This window comes from Pteropus alecto, unplaced genomic scaffold, assembly GCF_000325575.1.
Source record: "Pteropus alecto unplaced genomic scaffold, ASM32557v1 scaffold7, whole genome shotgun sequence".
Lineage (NCBI taxonomy): Eukaryota > Metazoa > Chordata > Mammalia > Chiroptera > Pteropodidae > Pteropus > Pteropus alecto.
Window position 1 is genome coordinate 49,103,443 of NW_006494614.1, and position 22,990 is coordinate 49,126,432.

At 33.4% G+C, this 22,990-nt stretch overlaps 1 protein-coding gene across 3 annotated transcripts in view; it reads right to left on the bottom strand.

The window, feature by feature from the left end:
• NARS2 (asparaginyl-tRNA synthetase 2, mitochondrial) overlaps positions 1-22,990 on the bottom strand; it is a 102,453-nt gene that overhangs the window by 38,031 nt on the left and 41,432 nt on the right. For 2 of the 3 annotated variants that reach the window (XM_006926654.2, XM_025042696.1), the window contains exon 6: positions 17,883-17,977. The exons of the other annotated variant lie outside the window; for it this stretch is intronic. In XM_006926654.2, coding sequence (XP_006926716.1) covers positions 17,883-17,977 — 95 coding nt within the window. The remainder of the gene's footprint in view (positions 1-17,882; positions 17,978-22,990) is intronic. 3 annotated transcript variants of the gene reach the window in all.

The window sequence follows — 22,990 nt, forward strand, 5'->3', positions numbered from 1 at the left end:
TGTCACAATTACAATTATGATTGAAAGAAAGAGGTACAAATAATTGATATAAATGGTGTTAATTCACTAAAAAGAGGTACAGACTATAAAGAAACAAAGAGGTACAGACTATAAATGAAATAAAACACTCCTAATACTCTTGACAGACTCCAAATCATAGCTTGGTCTATGAACACCAAAGCACACAGGGACTATGGCAGACGAGAAACAAACAGAGGCAAATACTTTTAAAGGAGTATTTAGCCTATAGAAATAATGTAGAAAAATCTCTATTTCTCTTCATTCACTTTCCCTGAATTCTAGAAGAGGAGGAAGAGGAAGGGAAGAAGGGGAGGAGGGGGAGAGGGGAAAGACGGAGGAGTAGAAGGGGACAATGAGACAGACAGACAGATAGACAGACAGACAGACAGGCACATATGCACACATTACATACAAAAATGTCTGTTTGAACCCAGTATTAAGTCACATGTGTACCAAGTGATATATATAGGGATTTGACAGCTGCACTGTATACACTAGCAAAATATTAGGGAAAAATATCTATCAGTAATAAAAGAGATAATTTGTGACATATTCACACAAAGGAATATCCTACAATAGTGAAAAGATTATACAATATGGATATAATTTAGAAATTTAATATTAAGTGAATAAAGTCACAGAAGAATACATACAGATGATTCTATTTATATAAAATTTAAAAACTTGTCAAATGAAACAATGTATTGTTTATAAATATGCACATATGTGATGAACTCTGAAGAAAAGGGATGATAAACACAAAGTTGAGGTTAGTGGCTAGTTCTCATGGGTAGAGAAGGGGATGTAATTAGAAAAGGAGATGAAAGAAATAAAATACTTTTGGAGGACCCAGGTGTTATTCTTTATACTTCACCTATACATTTATTTAAAATGTTTAATTTTGTGTCTATGCAATATTCAGGTGCCAAAAAAGAGTCAGAATGGGCGAGCTAATAGAACACAATAAAAAGGCAAAATGATGAAGTTATACTAAAACTAAAGGGCGGGTACTGCCCAAAACCTAGCAGGACACCACTCACTTTTTCAAGCTTCTTATCTTTCCCCTTTCTCTTACTATCCATCCAATTTAATTCAACCAATATTAATGCATACTGAGCATTTGCCTTTGCCCAGCACTATTACTACACTAAGGGCAACAGAAACATCTGAATAGAATTTACATTGGTGACTTCAGTGCTTTACAATCTGGGTATAGGCCAACAAAATCTGCACTGTTCAGAATGGTGGCCACTAACCACATGTGGCTATTTAAATGTATACTAATTAAAACTAAATAAAATTAATAAAAATTCAGTTCCTCATCACACTAGCCACATTCCAAGTGCTCAACAGCCACTTGTAGCTAGTGGCTACCATATTGGACAGCATGGATACAGAACACTGCCATCATTGAAGTAAGTTCTAATGTACAGCACCAAAGTAGATTGATGAAATCTCAATAAATGCAGAAGACAATCAACTTAAAAAAATGTGTGTTCAGACAATGGGACATGAGGAAAAGATATCAATGGAGGACACAGTTCTTGGGAACAGTTTCTGAATTTGTTTCAGTGTCTAGTCATACAAATGCTATTTTTCTCACAGCTATTTCTCCACCATTCCAGACCTCTCTGGCTCTCCTTTCCTCTCTCATATTTCTTGCTTTATAAAACTGATGCCCTACTTTTTCATGTTTGCAGGCATAGCTCCTCTCTTCTAATAAAATAGTTCTCTTTCTGAAAGGCAATGACGCACAACCTAAGAATTTTTCAGTAAACCATGTTTTCAGCTTTTGTTAATGTCCCAATAACATGCATGCATAACTCTCGGAATCAGGCTTTTCTAAGCTCTTAACTCATCCCTGGGCAAACTAGAAGTCATCTTATTCATCACGTTCTAAAGATGAGGATGAACCAACTATCTTCAAATGATCCTGGCTTTCTGAGAAGGAACATTTAAAGCAGATACACAATGAAATGGATAGTACTTCCATCTTCCGATTTGCCTTCACTTATGAAAAGAAATAGTGAATGCTTTATAGATACTACAAACATTCTTAATGATATGGATCATAGTATGACCTATACAAAAGGTAGAGACACTTTAGATTGAACCAACTGAGCAGTTATCCTCAAATTCCCAAGTCACAATGAACCCTCAATAGCCATGTATGAAATACTAGTATTATCAAATCAAATACATATTTTGACTATATGAAGCATACATGAAAAAGTCTGAGATAATTTTTTGTACAATAGTCTCTAAAGTACTGTCTGCCTAAAGTTCAAGTGTTCTCATTGAACCTCACACTATACTGTCTTAAAGTAGAATCAGGAGGAAAGCACAGAATAACTACCCAGTTGAAGAAACTGATTAAATGTCACTAAATGATGTTGCAGAAACAAAATCCTTTAGGTTTTTATCTTTATCTCCCAAACTCTACCATAATTTACACACTAAATCTGCCTCTTAAATGTGAAATAAGGCTGGTTCAAGTTTTGCATATTCTTCAAATTGTAGAGATTTATGTTGCACATGTCTATTTCTCTGTCCTATGCACCTGTTTTCAGTGGGAAAACATGGGTTTTATTTTTTCAGTATAGGGGTATATGATGGGAGGGAGATAGAGTAGGGGTTGATATTAAGAGAAATAAAAATAATGTGACTATCAACCAATATATGTGACTAAACTTATTTGTTACCAATTTCTACTGGTAAGAAGGAAACGAACACCATAGCTGAGTTTCTTTATTAGCAATTTCTTCTAGAGGAGCAAAGATGGAAGTTCCTTTTATTTTGTAGAAAACAAATCTAATTTAGTAAAGTAAAATACATAGCAATGTTTCAGTGGTTTCTATAATTCATGCACATAGTTTACAGATACATTTTTAAATTTTTGATTTTTTTAAAAAAAGACACTAAATTTTCTGAATTCCTACAAAGAGGAATTCATACCAACAACATAGAATGTTAAATAAAATTTTATTTTCCTATAATAAGGGTACTTAAAGTATCTCAACAGATCCAATATAATATTATTCTAAGTTTGTGAATGCATTTTCTGATGGAGATTCCCCCCCAATAGATTGATGAAATAAGTCAAAAGCACAGAAATAATTCAAGTCCATAGTTCATTGCAGCCAAGAAGAAAGACCGCAGCCTACAGCCTAACTATCTGTCCTTATCTTGCAATCATTATTATCTACCATGAAGTCATATTCATTTATTTCTTCATTCAATAAATATTAGACTACTAACCACTATGGAAAATACAGATGTAAATCAGGCATGGCTTTTACCTTTAAGGAGCTTACAGACTAGTAGAGGAGCTAATAGACCTAAATGTACAAGCCATGATTATAAAGTTCCTAAAGAAAAAATTAGGAGTAAATTTTTGTAACCTTTTGAATAGGTTTTAAAAATTATGAATCACATAAGAAAAAACAGATAAACTATACATTAACAAAACACTCTAGTCTTCAAAAAGTACCATTAAAAAGATGGAAAAGAAAGGCAGACTGGGAGAAAATATCTATAGTATATATATATTTGATAAAGGGCTAGTATCCAGAACATATAAAGAACTTTTATAACTCAATAATAATAAGACAAACAACCCAAAACTTAATAAAAGAAGCATATGAATGGCCAATAAGCACATGAAAAAAGAAGTTCAACAAATTAGTCATCACAGAAATGCAATTAAAACTATAATGAGTGATCATATACTTATTACAATAACTAAAAAAAAAAAATACTTGACAACACCAATTTTTGTGAAAGGTGTAGAACAAATAAAACTCTCATCCACTGCTGGTAGGCATATAAAATAGGACAAGTACTTCAGAAAACTGGCAGTTTCCTAGAAAGTTAATCATACATTTACCATACAATCCAGCAATTCTTAGGCATTTACTCAAGGAAAATGAAAACATATGTGCACACAAAGACTTTTGCATGAATTTTCATTAAGCTTCATTCATAATAGCCCCAAACTGGAAACAACCAAAATGTCTATCAAAAGATGAGTGAATTAACAAATTGTATATCCATGCAATGGAATAATATTTAGCAATAAAAAGGAACCAACTACTGGGTAAATCTCAAAAACATTATATTGAGTGAATAAAGACACAGAAGAGTAAATACTGCATGATACCATTTATATAAATGGTATTTAAATATAAATTAAATAGTATATAGATATCGCTTATATGGAATTCTAGAAAAAAAAAATCTAATATATAATGACAGAAAGCAAGGCCTAGGTCCTGAAGCTGGGGAGGGAGACTGATTGCAAAGGGAAATGAGGGGATTTTGAGGGGTAAATCAAATAGTCTACTTTTTTTTTTTTTTAATCACAGTTGAGGTTACAAAGGTTTATAAAATTGTCAAAATTTATTGAACTGTACATTTAAAATGGATGCATTTTTATTGTATGTAAAGTATACTCAATGAAGTTGATTGAGAAGCAACAATAGTAACAAAAAGAGCTTATTCATATGTTGGTTTATCCTGTTACTTAATTACGTAAATTATAATCTTGCCCCAACCAAAGTATAAAGGGTGAAATGTCAGGCTCTTGGAACCACAGAAGAACAAAAGAATCGAGAACACAGTGACGCCTGTGTCAACATAATTAACAGTTGTAGGCAGATTATGGGCTAATCCGCTTTTACAATTTGTTTCTGATTTAGTTTTCAAGTTCTTATTTCCGTGTCCCAATCCCTTCCTCTGTTCTAGGCTCTGGTCTAGTTTAACCTTCTTCTTCTCATCTGTCTTGTGAGTCCTGAATCCTGGCAGACTCCTAATCCTGTGCTCTGTGTAAAGTGCAGTTCTATTGCTGCTGTAACACAACTTTGTTACTAGCTGTCAGCTAATCATCCTTTCCTGTGCACACCACCATGGCTTCTTTCTTTAGCTACTTCTTTATAATCACCTTGAGTTCTTCAGGTTCCTGTTGTCATCATTACTATCATCATAGCACTTGGTGTCAACCTGTGATAAACACTGGCCTTTTGCAAAGTATCTCACAACAGCTCTGCAGGGTGGCCATTGTAATTTACTTTTACAGTCAGGAAGTGGAGGCTCAGATATTAAACTTATGAAATCAATATATAGAGAAGACAGAATTCCAACTTAAGTCTCTCTGACTATATTTCCTTCCTTCAATTAACATAACCATTCACTTGGACAAGTTTAGTACTTTTTGGGAGGGGAAACATTATCTTAGTAGCTGCTTAACTCTGTAACAGCACTGGTGACCCTCTTTAGGTCAATCAATGAGGCTTCCATATTTTTAACATCCTCCTTGATGTCTAACATAGTTACAGACCATTTGGTTGAATACTAAAATTACTGCTAAATAAATGAGTACTCGTAGTTATTTTTAGGGAGAAGAAAACAAGCTAGGGGGAAAACAACACTCAAAATGACATAAATTCTTTGTTCCCAACCCAACAAAAATTCTCCAAACGTGTAACATTTTTCCCCCTTCTCCTAAAAATGTAATTAAAGCCACGAGAGCAAAATAGAATTTGGACAAGGTTATATAGTAATTAAAAGTAACAACAATCAGTTTTGCTTTTCATAGCTCCAATTACCATCCATATTGGTCAAATTACTAAAGATTAATTGGATGTCTCACTATAGTAACCTGCATTTGCTTTTAGACAATGCCACCAGGCACTGCATTTCATGAGTTCTATTTGTATCATTACTCAAAGACTTGACTAGGAATTTTTTTTAGCTTACATCAAACTTACTTATTTCAAAGACATTCAATCCTTCAGATATTTTGTCTGCTTAGCCAGACCTCAGAGAGCAAGATAACAGAAGCGTGTGATATTCTCCCATACACTTGAAGTGGACAAAAAGCAGGATAGTAATCTCCCTCACAAAGGAATGCGACACTAGAAATGGGTAGAGAACCCAATGTTTAGACTTCCAAGGTGGTATGCAGATACTGCAGTTAATCAGAGACATTACTCATTACATCAGAGACACTAAATCATCGTGCAAATAATGTATAATCTAACTAGCAACTTAAAAAAAAGCAAATATCACTCAAGCTAGTAAAAATGAAGTTCAAATAGTGAATTAAACATAAATATTTATATTGTCTCCTTCCTGAGACAACCTTAAAATAATAATAAAATAATAAAAGGAAGAAACAGAAAAAAGGCCTTCAGTGGACAAGAGATCTCAACAAATCTTTAGAGGACAGAAAACAAATGGTGAATGATGACCAATGTGTCAAAGCATGGAAGCCATTATTTGGAATACTGCAGAAAGGAGGTGACCTGCACATAGAACTGTGGTAAGACTGGGGACAGGGGGAATAGAGATACATTGAATTTTCATAGGAAACTGTCAATCCCCTCCTGGGTCCTGCCAGAATGCCTGGAAGCCAGATGTTCCCATCAACCAGTGAACAGAGAGAGTCTTTAAAGCAGTGGTCCTCAGCATCATCATCACCTGGTAGGTGACACAGATTGCTGGGCCCCACTCCCATTGTTTCTGATTTCAATAGTTTGCCAGGGGCTAAGGAAGTAAGGGGAAAGGGGAATGGGAAGTGACTGCTAATGGGAAGGGATTTCTTTTTGAAGAAGTTAGATAGTGGTGATGGTTGCACAACTTTGTGAAAATAGTAAAAACTACTGTATTATACATTTTTAAAAGATGAATTTTACAGTATATGAGTTATATCTCAATAAAGTCATTCTTAAAAACTCATTTACTCATCTGTACACAGGGCTCTTACAGAAGCCTACTAAATAGATATGAACAACTATCAAATCACGTCTCCCCTTTGTCTTCCCTACGCTAAACATATTCGGTTTCTTCACCCAGTTCTTTAGGCCATGATGTCCAGGTCCCTCTTATCCTGGTTACTGTCCTAAAGTCAGACAGGATACAAACAAACATGCATTTCATACAAAGTAAAATAAAAGATTCCAAGTATTTGGAAGTGGATAAAGGAAAGGACAGAGAAACTAGGTAGTTTTCTAGCTTTTGATGATTTGGCTAAATATAATTCATTCAAGGATAATGTACCAAACGTGAAATAAAAGCACCAAAAGACTTTTCATGGCCAAATATAGCTAACATGTACTGGGGGTAACTAAAAGATTATACATCATAAAATGCTCTATAATAATGGGGAGAAAAAGTATTAACTGGGTTTCTGTTGTGCCAAGAATAGAAAAGTAATAGAATCCAAACCAAATGCAACAGCTACTGGTCATTAAATATAAATGATATTTTAAAATGCACTCACATGTAATCATTCTACTGATAAGGTTACCTCTAAATTCAATTCAACCTAGACAAAGTGAAATTCCCCTGCCATATGCTCTTCTTGCCCTTGGGACAACCTTTTTTAGAAAGCTCCATGTTTCTAATTTCTTATTTAATGCCTATCTTGCTCATTAGACTGTACAGAATCATGGAGGTTGGGATCTTATCTGTCTTGTTCATCTCTGTATCCCAGCGCCTAAGCTAGTGATTGGTATACAGTCGGCTCTCAACAAATATTCAATCAAATTGAGATTGATTTTTGAGTCCTGGATCAGGTAAGTGGTAGTAATTGAAACTAAGAAGATAAAAAGGAACAAGATATGGTTTGAGGAATTTACAGGCTAATGGGAAGATAAGCAAATAAACAGATAATTTTAATTTTTTTAATAAATAGGATTGATAGAAACCCTTTTCCAACAGGTACTTAAGTATTCTGTTTTAAATTAAGAGTTAACAAAATTAAATAAAACACAATCTCTAAATTCAAATGCTCAGAGTTTAATCTATAAGGAAAAAAATCAATTATTCCAGAGGTGCAAAATAGATAAGAATAAAGCAACCTGGACATACAGAAAAAGGGCATTTAACAAGAAAGATGTGGTGGGGATTCTGGGTGAGATCATTTTTAAGCTGAGTTTAGCTGAAGCAAAGGGAAGTAGAAACAAATGACTGACAGAATGCAAAAGACGTGGAAAAAAATTTTGGAATGATATCCATATAGCTGCTTTGACAAAAGGATGATAGTGAATTCCTGAGGTAGAAAATTCAGAAGGAAAAACAAACAGATTTTGGGAATAAGATGATGAATTAGTTTTGAACATGTTGAGATGGTTATACAACAGCCAACTGGAGAAGACAATAGGCACTTTAGTTTACAGGTGGGAGCTGTTAAGAGAAATGAATTTCACAGCAGCTTGACCATCACCTCATATTTGTCCAGGTTTGTACTCTAGTACTTCCACATCAACAAGTCTTCATTAAGACCTCCAATTCTTTAACACCACTACTTTTTTCATCATTACCCTCTACTCCTATTTCTTCACTTTTCTCTTTACCGAAGAACAGATTCCTTGATCTATCATTATAACTTTCGGTATAACTACTTCCATCAAATTAACTTGGCAATACCCAACATTTGGTTAACCCAAATATTCATATTCTCTGTACTGTACCCAAGCAAGCAAGCTAAATATTCCTACTAAAATCCTCTGCACTTGTTCAGTTTGCTTGAAATGCTCATTTTCTGGCTATGTCACATAAATAATGAAATTGGTCAAATGATAATGAAATTCCTGAGTCACTTACACCAGCAGTGTGTTAATTTACATTTCTATCTAAATAGAGTTAAAGTTTAACATAAATAATAAACTAATAGAAAAAACCTCTGTTTTAAGGTCCCACCTTTAAGAGAACAGCCTAAAGAATCATCATTATTCACACACATTCAGGAAACAATGAGGTAATTAAAGATCAATGAGGTAATTAAAGTTTCATGGTGATAGCATTTCCATGAAATAAAGTAAAAGGAGTGGTTAACATATACTTAACTCCTGTTTGTGGGCTCAACTTTATAGTAGAAACGGTAGAGCAAATTTTTAAAAGAATGAAAATCTGTGCTTTACAAATACAATTTAAAGATATATACTGAATATCTATGATTTTTAGTTGATACAGTATTTAGAATATTTGTAACTGATGAGACAGACATACATGAAAAGAACTACAAACTGCTTAACCATTAAATACAAAAGGAACTTTTTTCCTTTATGATATGAAATAGGTGAGCACTATAAGAGAATAGGAAGAGAAATATAATTTCTATTGACAGAAAAACAGGGAAGTCAAGAAAGAAGTACTATTTTAGCTGAGCCTTGAGGAATAAGCTATGAAAAAAGGAGTCTAATGCTACAGGGAGGAGCATTAAAAACACAGAAATGCATGAAAATGCACAGCATGAATAAAATAGCCACAATCAAAACGACCTTGAAAATTAAATGAGTATAAATTAATAAAGTTCAGATAAGTATCTAAGTATCAAGTGGAAGAAGAATGAGAAAGTCATACAGAATGGGAAGACACTTTCACACTCAGTTACAAAGGGTACTTCAGTCTAACTCAGGGTCACTTGCTGACATTCTTACCACAGTCGTTTAACAGGATGAAGGCATCCTGCATATGAACTTCCACGGCTTCTGAGCATGGCATCTGAACTGATGAGATAACCCAACGGAATGAGTTTAGGATTGCTCACACCAATCACAAAGCACCAATTAAACAAATTGGAATGAAATCAACTCAAAGCCCAAAATGATTTTCCCCCCAAAATGGAAACAGCTAATTTTTCTCATTATAAAAATAATCAACATTAGTTTTACAAATCTGAAAAAAGACAAGTTTAAGAAAGAAAATAAAAATTAGTAGAGATAACCAGCCATTGCTTACAAGTTGAATACTGGTGTATATTTTTCCAGGCTTTTTCCTACATACACACACACACACACACACACACACACACACACACAAGCACGCACACACACTGTAACAAACTGAAATTACGCCCTACTTCTTGTTTCATAATGACTTTTTTTCTTTAAACATGTTGTAAAGCTTTATTGTCAGTTTTAATGGCTGTACCATGGTTTGGTCGAATTACGATTAACCCTCAGTTTATTGCCAAGGTCCACTATGCCCAGTTTTAATGTTTGAGTTCCTTTGTTGAGCAGTTTAAATAGTTTCTAAATATTAGTATTTCATGACTTTTATACTTTCTTTGGGATTGTATTAGTTCCCTCAGGTGGCCATAACAAATTAGCACAAACTGGGTAGCTTAAAAACAAGAGAAATTTATTCTCTTACAAATGTGGAGACTAGAAGTCTGAAATCGAGCTGTTGGCAGAGGCACGTTCCCTCTGTGGGTTCCAGGGAAGAATCCTTCCTTGTCTTTTCCTAGTTTCTGGTAGTTCACAGCATTCCTTAGCATTGCTTGGCATTACTTCAGTCTCTACCTCAGTCTTCATATGGCCTTTTTCCTCTGTGTGTATCTCCTCTGTTGTGTCCAAATCTCCCTCTCTTTTCCCTTATAAAGATACTAGTCATTGGCCCACCCCAATCCAATATTTTAAATTGATTCCATCTGCAAAAACATTGTCTTCAAGTAAGGTTGCATTCACAGGACTTATCTTTTTAGAGAACAAATTCAAAAGACTATAGAGGTCATCCAAAAGACAAAAAACTCTATTTTTCCTAACAGAATAAAACCCATTGAATCCTTTCATGAATCTAAGCTACATATTGGATTTAAGTGATTTTATTTTTTCCTGTATACTGAAACATTTTGCTATTTCATCATCCTAGAAAATTTTTTTATCATTACTCATTACTCTTAATTAGGTTATAAAAGAGTAAAATATTATGAAAACAGAAGAATGATAGATGCCTAAGATAAACAGTGGATAAGAGGAAGATGTATAGTGAGATAAATCATCACCATTGTGTCATCTTCAGCTTTCTTACTGCAGTACACAAACTATTGTGTCATCTTTCAAGAAAGTATGAGAAAATCCTGAGACATCATTATTGTAGTCTTTTTGTAGTTTTCACAGAACACAGTTGAGAATTAAGAACTTTTATTTTTTACTTATAATGATAAAAAAAATAAAGATGCTTCATAAATATTAGACAAATGAGGTAATGAATGCAAAGAGGCAGTAACAATCTAATCTCTAATGATGAAGGTAAAATTGGTTATATGTGAAATCTCAGACTATGAGCCTCAGATAACAATATCCTAAATGAATTTTCTCAAACTCAACTGATAAGTAAAATAATATGTTTCTAAGAGCAAAAAGGAAATATGGTATTTTCATTCAATTAGTCATTTCACAGTAAAGACTTCATTATGTAATAATAAAGAACTAGAAGTAATAAGCTAGAACCTATTAAAGATGTATTTAAAACTCAGAATCTATATTTAAAGTATAGATATATTCCAAGTTCATGCATGGAAGCTAATAAACAGTTAGGTACATTCAAAAGGCTGTGTCTATTTGAGAGAATAAAAATCTGGGGTTGCCACCATCATCAAGAAAATGAAAAGAATCCACTTAATGGGAAAAAAATATTTGCAAATCATGTATCTGATAAAGGACTTGTATCCAGAATATGTAAAGAACTCTTACCATAAAATAATAAAAAGACAAATAACCCAACTAAAAAAAATGAACCAAGAATATAGATATTTCTTCAAAGAAGATATTCAAGTGGCCAAAGAATGATGCTCATGAATGAAGGCACATGAAAAGATGCTCAATGTCATTAGTCATTAGGGAAATGTTAATCCAAACCATAATGAAGTGCCACTTTATACGCATTAAAATGGCACAATAAAAAAGATACAAAACAGTAACTGTTGGCAAGGGTGTGGAGAAATTGGAACCTTTATACATTGTTGGTAGGATTGTAAAATAGTGCAGCCACTGCGGAAAACAGCCTAGCAGTTCCTCACGGTTAAAGTTACCATGTAAACCACCAGTTTCACTCCTAAGTACCTAAGCAAGAGAAATGAAAAAATGTTCACACAAATACTTGTACTTAAATGTTCACAGTTACATTACTTACAATAGCCAATTAACAGAAACAACCCAAATGTCCACTACCGGCTGAATGAATAAACAAATGTGGTATACTTATATAATGGAATGCTATTTGGCAATAAAAAAGAATGAAGTATTGAATCATGCTACGACATGGACAGACACTAAAAATATTATGCAAAGTGAAATAAACCAGCCATAAATATGATATATTGTGTGATTTCCTTTATATAAAATATCTAGAATGAGTAAATCCATGAAGACAGAAAGTAGATTGATCGGTTGTTGCCTAGAATGGCAAGGATGATGGAAACTGATTACTAAAGGGAAAAAGTTTCTTTTTGGGTGATATAGTCTTAAATTAGATTATAGTGATATTTGTAAACTATGAAAATACATTAAAACCCATTGAATTGTCTACTTTGGTGAATTTTATGGTAAATAAATTATTTCTCAATAAAGCATTTTTTAAAATTTTGGTTTGCCACATTTAAATTTTTATTAAGTTCATTTTCTTTATCCCTTCATTTTTAATTCTGCAAATTATTTATAATATGGCTTAATATTTATTAAAAATAAGGTCCATTATTGAAGATGGTAAACAACGATGACCATTTTCTAGGTATACTGAGGGTTAATCAATCTTCTTAAATAGACTTTTAGGTTGCTAATAATTTTTCAGTAGTATAAATAAAATTGTTTTCAAAGTTTCTGTTTACATCTTTACAGAGTTGATCATTTCCTTAAGAAAAATTCCTAGAAATGAAATTCTTGGTAAAAAGGTATTCCTCTAAAAAGGCGTATGAATTTACATTTCTAGTATCAAAGTTCAAGAGGAAATCATCAATTTTATCCTGACATATGCTTGACTTCGGGGCTTAGTAAAAAAAAAAAAATCCATTATAAGGAAAAATCACCTGTAGTAAAACATCAAAAGAAACAAAACAAAACCAATAATAAAGTAAAACAATAATAAAAACTATTTCAAATACATTAGGCTAAGGCTTCCTTCAATTCTGGCTTTAACTGACAAGAAATGGAAAATTTCATTATACAACATTTCTTAATTGTAGGTTTTATAATTTAGAACATTTCTACTTCTCTCAGAAAGAACATCCCACTTATAAATTATATTTATAGGCAGAATGTAATGAAAACACTTAGGTTTCTCTTATTTAAAAAACGTATTATAGCTATATCTGCTGATAGGGCTTGGGAGCAATAATCCCCCAGTAGCAGGAAGATACCCAGTGACTAAATCATGGTTTCTAAATACCATTTTCTCATAAAAAGAACCAAGCCTTTTTGGAGAAATGGCTTTTATGGCTAGGTTAGGAAAAATTTAAAAACAAGCCTGAGATATTGCCAAAATTTAGAGGCTACCAAGATGTCCTTCAGTAGGTGACTGGATAAATAAACTGTTGTATATCCAGATAATGGTATATTACTCAGTGCTAAAAAGAAATGAGCTATCAAGCCATAAAAAGACATGGAGAAAACTTAAATGCATACTACTAAGTGAAAGAAGCCAATCTGAAAAGGCTACATATTATATTATTCCAACTACATGACATTCTAGAAAAGGCAAAACTTTAGAGACAGTAGAAAGGTCACTGAATGTGAGGGGTTTGGGAGAACGGAGGGATGAATAGGAGGAGCACAGAGGATTTTTAGAGCAGTGAAACTAATCTGTATGATACTATAATGGTGGATATGTGTTGTTATACATTTGTCCAAACCTATAGAATATACAATACCAAGAGTCGAGCTCCCAATAGCTAAAACTAAAACAGTTTGAGCAACAAAATAAATAACAGAATTGAAGTATAGCACAAACTATAAAATATGTATGAATTTACCCTGACATAAATGATTACATAAATAAGTATACAAGGGTAAAGAGATAACAAATTTGTCTTACAGAATTCTGAATACTCCCACTTCTAGGAGGTGGTGTTAAATTCCATCTCCCACTTCCCAGCCCCTCACTCTCACCTCTAGGGAAGGTGGGCTAGATTCAATGACTCACTTTCAAAAAATAGAGTAGAGAAAGGAAAAAAACAGTACATTTTCAGTAGAGAAACTTGGCAAACACTATCTTATCCATGTAATGAAGGTTAATATTACCATGTGGATATCACATACCCCTTGATATGATGTGATAAGAGGAGCATTTCACCTCTGTGGTATTGTTTCTAAAAATCCATATAACTCCAGTCTAAACATGAGAAAAATATCAGACAAATCCAAAGTAGGATATGTTTTACAAATCATGAAAAAAATAAAGACTGAGAAACTGTTATAGACTAGATGATACTAGGGAAACATGACAACTAAATGTAATGTGGTACCCTGAACAGGATCCTGGAAAAAGAAAAAAGAAAACTGAGAAAATCCAAATAAAGTCTGTAAATTAGTTAATAATAATTTACTGACATTGGGGTCTTAGTTTTAACAAATGTACCATGGTAATTTAAGATGTCATCGATGGAGGAAACTGGGTCAAATGTATAAAAAAAGTCTGCACTATCTTCGGAATTTTTCTATATTTAAAAATTATTTTAAAATGGAAAATTTAATTAAAAACAACAACAAAATAAATGAAGCCATCAACCCACCAAACCAATATAGTTTTTTTTTTTGGAAAATGTTAACCTTCTAAATTTAACTACCATTTAATCCATTTTAAAAGTCTGTTAAATAACGTTATAGAAAAACAAAACTGAGGAAAAAGAGACTACCGATTTCTTATTGGAAATTAAATCATGCATTAATCTGAAACATGATGTACTGAATATTAATTGTCCTAGAACTATGCATATTAAATTAGGAACACTGACTACCATTATTAAAAATACTTCATAACACATTAAAAATACAAAGCCTCATATTCTGCCAATTTAATCTTCCGTCAATTTTCACTGTACACCGTGTTCTGTGGTTCACTGCATTTTACTAGGAAAGAGGGAACATATTTAATCAACTACTGGTTAATAGGGAAACAGTTGGTAAATTTACACCTTTCACATATTATGACGCTTCTGAGGGGAAGATACCTTACCTCTAACTTTACAGATGAAAAAAATAAATATTGAACGGCTGTTAAAGAAAGGTTATCCAAAACTTGGATATAAGGCCAAAAGGTAGACAGTTTGTCCTTTCAATGTAATATGGGGACATAGACCGACTCAGAGATTATTTAATTACTTAGGGGAATGTACTTGGCTTCATTATTCTATTTACTGTTAAATTAAATATCCCATATTAAGTAAAGTTACATGTTAACTTGTAGATTTTGTCCAGTAGAGTTGTAAATCATTTTTGTCAGGTAAAGACAAAATTGCAAAGGTTAAGGTTTATTGGTCATTAGGACATTAACCAGTTTGTAACTTAACCTAGCAATCCTATTCTAAAATTCCTTTATTAAATTGCCTATGAATACACAGCTCCTCAAATGTTCTTTGAACTAGCCTTACTATTTTACTTGTTCCCTAAATAATTAATGGATTGAATAAAATATTTGATACAACTTCACTTTATATTTGTATAAATCATGTTTTCTTTTGTAAAATTACACTTTGAAAGGCGTAAGAACTGGTCAATTAATGGTCAATCTATGACAAAGGAGGCAAGGATATTCAATGGAGTAAAGACAGTCTCTTCAATAAGTGGTGTTGGACAAAGTGGACAGATATATAAAAAAATGAAATTGAAACATTTTCTTAACACCATATACAAAAATAAACTCAAGATGGATTAAAGAATTAAATTTAAGACCTGAAACCATAAAACTCATAAAAGAAAACATAGGCAGTAAATCTTTTGTTATTGTTGTTAGAAATATCTTTTTATATATGTCTCCCTGGGCAAGGGCAACAGAAGAATTAAAAAAATGGGACTACATCAAACCAAAAAGTTTTTGCACAGCAAAGGAAACCATCAACAAAACAAAAAGACAACCTATTAAATGGGAGAAGATATTTGCAAATAATATATCTGGCAAGGGGCTAATATCTAAAATATATAAGAACTCAAACAACTTAACACTAAGAAAACCCAAACAATCCAATTAAAAAATGGGCAGAGAACCTGAATAGACATTTCTCCAAAGAAGACATACAGATGCCAACAGACATATGAAAAAATGCTAAACATCACTAATCATTAGGGAAATGCAAATTAAAACCACAAGCTATCATCTCACACCTGTCAGAATGGCTATCATCAATAAATGAACAAATAACAAGTATGGCAAGGATGTAGAGAAAAGGGAACTCTTGTACACTGCTGGTGGGATTGTAAATTAGTGCAGCCACCATGGAAAATGTATGAAGATTCCTCAAAAATCAAAAACAGAGATGCCATACAATACAGCAATTCCACTTACGGGTATTTATCCAAAGAAAACAAAAACACTAATTTGAAAAGATATTTGTACCCCTATGTTTACTGTAGCATTACTGTAGTAATAGCCAAGATGAGGAAGCAACCTCATTGAAGTGTCCATTGACAGATGAATGTATAAAGAAGAGTTAGTACACACACACGCATACACATACACATACACACACACTGGAATGTTATTCAGCAATTAAATAGAATGAAATCTTGCCATATGCAACATAGATGGATCTAGATGGTATTATACTAAGTAAAATAAGTCAAAGACAAATATCATGTGATTTCACTTTTATGTGAACTCTAAAAAATCAAAACAAATGTATAAACAAAACACAAACAGACCAATAGATAATAAGGGACAAGCTGATGGTTGCCAAAGCAGAGAGGGAGGGAGGGATAGGAATAAAATTAAAACGTTAAAATAAAAAAATAATAAAATTACACCGACAGGCAGGCATTAGGAGCTTCCCACAACATGCCTGACATGGCCTTTCCCACATACAGCTCTGCAAATCCTACAGTCTCACAGGGCTATTATGATCATAGTTTTTCTGCACAGTATTTTGATAATGTTGTCAATTATTGGTTATTGGAATTATCTAATAATACCTGTCTCAAAGATAAATTAGAAAAGAATCTAAGTAAAGTATGTTATTTTTAAGATCATCTTTATTCTACCGCTGACTTTCCATCCTGCCAGTAAAGTACATAAAAAAATAAACATGAACACTATTCTCTTTCTCCTGAGTTTTCCAACCTGTGAATTTTAAAAACAATTGGAAACACATAAAGATTCCCTTTTTTTCATTGGAGTCATTTCTTAAAGAGATTTTTAAGTCTCAATCTCTATGTGAGAAAACGAAGGTATGTAAGGGAGAAAGTACTTATTGAGTCGGCATTAAGAAGTCACCCACAGAATCACAGAATGTAAGACTTAGATAAGACTTTAAAGACCTTCCTGTCCGATCTCATTTTAAAGAAAAGGAAAGTTAGGCTGAAAAGAGTATAATGATTTTCCAGAGGGTTGAGAATGTCTAAAACTAATGCGGTCTGACTTCTAAGACTTTCTTAGTCATATGTCTCTCATGATGGCTCTGTGGGTTAATTTTATTTATGCAAACCAATTATTTAAAAATATTTTTCTTACATCTGTTTCAGGTATTTTTCTTTTTCTTTTTTTTCAGTGAAATGGGCTAAACCTGATTCAGGTGTGAACTAACTTTATTTTCATAATTATGATTAATTATATTTAAATGTGATGACATATTTTGAGATTTGAGCAAGAAAAGATTAGTAAAATGCAAAAAATTAGAATTTCAAATTTCCAGTGTTACATTTTTCATTAAAAACAAAAATACAGACCAAACTGATTTTTTTCTTTTTCAGTAGGAAACTTGAATATTGCCAAATTGTCAATTTAAATGTACTTTTGGTGAATTCAAGTGGACTAACTATAAATACTAGTTTCAATTTTCAGGTTTCACCATTGGGAAAGGAAGCATTACTGCACTCTCACCCACCCCATAATCAGTAGTCCATTAAAGCAAAAGAGTAAAGAAAATTCTGTACCCTGACATCACTTCTAGGTGAAGTTGTCCCGAAACAGTTAAGAAAGCAGGAACATTGAAGAAATTCTCCTCAGGTACCTTAATTTTTTTTGAAGGCTGCAGATAAAAAACACAAGACACAAAAAGCTATTACATACATACTTTGCTCTGCTTTTCACATTCTCACATATGCAACAACTAAAAATCATAATGTAATTAAATGTATGTGACGATAGGTCATTCTCATGAAAATAAAGACTGTTCTCTAAAAGTAATACATACCTAAAAAAGAAAATGTGTGCTTGGAAAGTGCTTAAGTCAAGGAAGTTTATTTCATATTTTCAAAACATACAACAACCAAAGAACAAAGTACTTTTGTCACAAAGTATACTTCTCCCTAAAAAGTGATTTTGATTGAGGGGCAAACCAAGGCCAGAGACTATGAATTAAAAATTTTAAATGTGAATAATTACAGAATCTCTCAAAATTTTGACCCATGATTAAGATTTAATTTTCTCAAGGGAATAGCCTCTACAACAGGTGTCCTGTTATTATTAAATTATTAGTAACATTTTTAAAATAGATTTTTATAAACATATTATAAAAATTATTTATTTCATTATTTTTACCACTGCTCAGAGGTAAAAAGAACAGGACCCTATTTTTAAAAGATATAATAAGCAATTAGATTTAAATTTTTATAACCTTGCAATATAGAGAGGGCATTATTCTATTTGAAATGGGTAGAAAACAAGCTAGCCATCATTTATAACAGTTAAGCTAAAAAATAATTTGGAGGTCAAATATGATTTAAATAGTATAATAAGAAAGCTTCTGGATCAAATTATTACTATCATATCCATTTTTTTTTGGAAGGAAGCTGATTTACCTACTCTTGTATTTCAAATTATGCATGTATTTGAAAATATTTTAGTGTAGTCGTAAGGTTACTGTAAAGCAACACATCCAATTTTATATATGCAATATAGGATGTAAGACTCCTTTTAAGACATTTGGTACCAAATACTGAATTAGAAACACGTGAAATGAAGGTATCTTATTTAATTTCATTGGCTGTTCTAAAAATACTGCATATCATGTATAGGTATTTCTGTATATGAATAAGAAATCTAGTGTAAAAATTAAGAATTTAAATCCTTCACTTATTTTGTAATTGTCTATTTTTTTCAAGCTTACTTTGATATTGGTTCTAAATATCCTATCACAGCTTTTAAAAAATCCATCTTAGAATCCCATTATCATTTAAAGGATATTATTTCCAAGGACTTAAATACTCAAGACTAAAATATTTGACCTGACATGTCATGATTTCAAAATAAAAGATATGTGCTCTGATATTTCTTCAATATTTACTAAATAATTATTTTTCAAATAAGGCCCCACCCATTTGTAAGATTATATTTTCTCCTTTCTTTCACCTCTTTAGTCTATAATTTGTATCAGTGTTTTATCCTGACTTCTCTTAAAGTGATTTCTCTAATTCCCTGTACATATAAAAGTCTAGTCTTTATAACTAGATTTTAGCCTTTCATTTATTAGCATCTGCACAAAATGGAATCCGATGTTCTTACATTTCTTAAATTCAACTTACTTAAATAAGTACAAACATACCATTACTTCGTTATGTCAAATATAAGCATTTACACACTGAAATTCATACTATTTTTTATGAATTACTTCCTTTATATTAATTTTTAAAACTTCTGTGTGTATTAAAGTTATATTACCTATAAATTTTTTTTCAGGATATTAAAGGGACATTATAAAATATTTGTTTTAAAAAGTAGTTGCTGAGAGTTATGCCAGCAAAAATGGTGGGATAGGTAGTTCTGAAAGCCTGCTCCTCCAGAGAAAAACTAAAAATAATGAGTAAAAACTGTCAGAATCAATTGTGGAAACTCTGGAAAATAGTCAAAAGTTTATAGCAACCAAACAAATGCTGAATTAAGAGGAAATTTTAAAATGGTAGATTTCACCCAACAGCAGCAGACTGCATTGTCTTCTCAAGTATACATAGAACACTGTCCAAGATTGACCATATGCTAGGACATAAAACAATTCTTAACAAATTTAAAAGGACTGAAATCATACAAATTATCCCCTTTGACCATAATGGAATAAAACTAGAAATGTAAAATGATGCAGTTACTTAGGATAACTTAATTTTGGTGGTTGTTTAAAAGATAAAGAATAACTATACAACCTACCAATTCTACTCCTAGGTATATACCTAAAAGAATTAAACCCTAGTACTCAAACATATACTTGTACATTAATATTCATAACATCACTATTCACAATAGCCAATGGTGGAAACAACTCACATGTCCATCAGTGAAAAATGGATAAACAAAATGTAATATTCCAAACGATAAAACAATATTCAGCCATAAGACAGAATGAAGTACACAAATATATGCTAAAACACGTAAAAATTTTGAAAGCATTATGTTAAGTAAAAGACAGACATTAGAAGAGAAAAAAAATGGCATAGATGACAGAGGTTCTGTTCATCCTTCTAGAGACCAAATCAAAGTTGTGATGGAAACAAGGAGCAATAGCAAGGAAAAATCGCCAGGGATGAACAAGCCATACAACTAGGGATAAGTCCAAGAAAGCACTCTGCAATAGCAGAAGGTAGGATGGGGTAAGGACACAGGGCTACCTGGTCCTGAGTGCCTGAGACAGAGGCTGCAGCAGATGCCTTTTAAAGGGGCCATGACCATGAGTGGACTTCTGCAGTGATGGACCTGCTCGCTCTGAGCACCAGTGCCAATTAGGCTGTGTGCAGGAGGCGCCAGGGACTTACACCGAGACATTCATTGTCCAAGTGAGGTCCGAGTGAGGGCCGAGGCAAGACTCACTCATCCTGTACAGAAGTGCCAGTGGTGTCCATTGTTCCCTGTTGAGCCCTCCCCTCTCGAAGTGCACGGACTCAGCTCTGCCAAAGCTGTGACATCATCAAACTGGATAACAGAGGTGGCTCAGCCCAGAGGGATTACTGAAACCACGCCTCCCCCAACTTGCGGCCCTACCCAAGCCACATCCAGGTATATCCTCAGCGAGTCAGGTGAGCAAGGATGCTGAGCAGTGCCTAGACTCACACTGGAGGCACCTGGCCTCAGTTTCTGGTGTAGCCTTTTGAGGCAACTATAAGCACAGAACCTGTGGATTGCTTGCTGAATCTTAACAGGTGGCCTCACAGGGGTAGAGCCTTAGGCTAAATTTGGCCTGCAGCTGAACCCCTCTCAGGACCATGCCACTGGACACCTACTTCACAAATCCACACTAATAAGACCAGAAGACTTAGGAGCTTTGCTTTGTACATAGAAAGAGACACGGGAAGGCGGCCAAAATGGGAAGACAAAGAAGCAGAAACCATATGAGAGAACAGAACAGAGATCCAGATATAATGTGAGTCAAGTAATCTAACAGATGCAGAGTTCAAAACACTGATTTTAAAGATGCTCAATGAACTTTTGAGAAGTGTAAATAAATTCAGTGAGAATTTCGACAGAGATTAAAAAAACATAAAAATGGAAATGGATATTATAAAAGGGAACCAGTCTGAAATGAAAAACACATTATCTGAGATGAGAAATATATTAAATGGAATAAACAAAGGAATAAACAAAGTGAATAAAGAAAAGGATCAAATGCCTTATCTACAGGACGGTAAAGCCAATGACATACAATCAGAATGGCAAGAGATAAGATGCTAAGACTATAAAAATAATTTAAGGAGCATACGGAACACTATTAAGGCTCCAAATATCCGTCTGATTGGCATAACTGAAGAAAATCAAGGTGTGGAACAGCTGTTTGAAGAAATAATAATAGAAAACTTCCCTAACCTGGTGAAGGAAATGGACATAAAACCCCAGGAAGCTCAGAGAATTCCAAAAATCAGGGATCCAAAGAGGCCCACACCAAGACACATCATAATTAAAATGCCAAATTTTAAATACAAAGAAAGAATATTAAAAGAAGCAAGAGAAAAACAGATAGTTACTGAAAAGGGAACACCCAAGAGACTGGCAGCTGATTTCTTAAAAAAAACTATGCAGGACAGAAGGACTTGGAACAAAATATTCGACAGGATGAAGACCCAGGATCTACAACCAAGAATAATTTATCCAGCAAAGCCATTATTTAGAGTTGAAGAACAGATAAAGAGCTTCCCAGACAAAAATAAGGTAAAGGAATTTATCACCACCAAGCCAGTATTACAGCAAATGTTGGAGGAACTTCTTTAAGTAGAAAAAAACGTACCAAAAAACAGGAATACAGAATGGTAACAACTACATTCCTATCAATAAGTACCTTAAATGGAAAAGAATTAAGTGCTCCAACCAAAAGACAGAGTGGCTGAAAGGATAAGAAAACAAGACCCCTACATATTCAAAGGAAGGGGATGGACAAAGATATTGCTTTGATGGACCTAGAAGGTATTTAAGTCAGACAGAGAAAGATAAACACTATATGATTTCACTTATATGCGGAATCTAAGGAATAAAAAGAACAAACTAATCAAAATCAGACTCACAAATATAGTGGACAATTTGGTGATGGACAGAAGGGAAGGGAATTTTGGGGACTGGGAGAATGGAGTGAAAGGTAAAAGAAGTACAAATTAGTACCTGATGGATGGTCACAGGGATGGGGGGCATGGCATAGGGAATGCAGTTAGCATTAATACGTTGGCTAGGTGGAGGGTCACGGGAGGGAGGGAGCAATTGGGGGGAATTGTTTTATGAACTATATAGGTATCTAACCAATGTACTGTATACTGGAAGCTAATTAAAATAAACCAATAAATAAAAGAAAGTAAAAAGTTCCAAAACAAATGTCCTCAAGTTTCGGAGAGTTTCTGGGTATTTCTGACCTAATTACATGAGACCTTTAAAAAATAAAGTTTTCTACTGCTGTTTGGAAAAGAAGTCAGAGAATTGAAACATGAGAAGGATTTGACATGGTGTGGCTGGCTTGAAGATGGAAGACAGAATGAAAGGTGCTTAGAGTAGTCGAGAGGAACTGAGGGTAACCCGGCCAGCAGCCAGCAACAAAATGGGAACTTCAGTCCTACACAACAAAGAATTGAATTCTGCT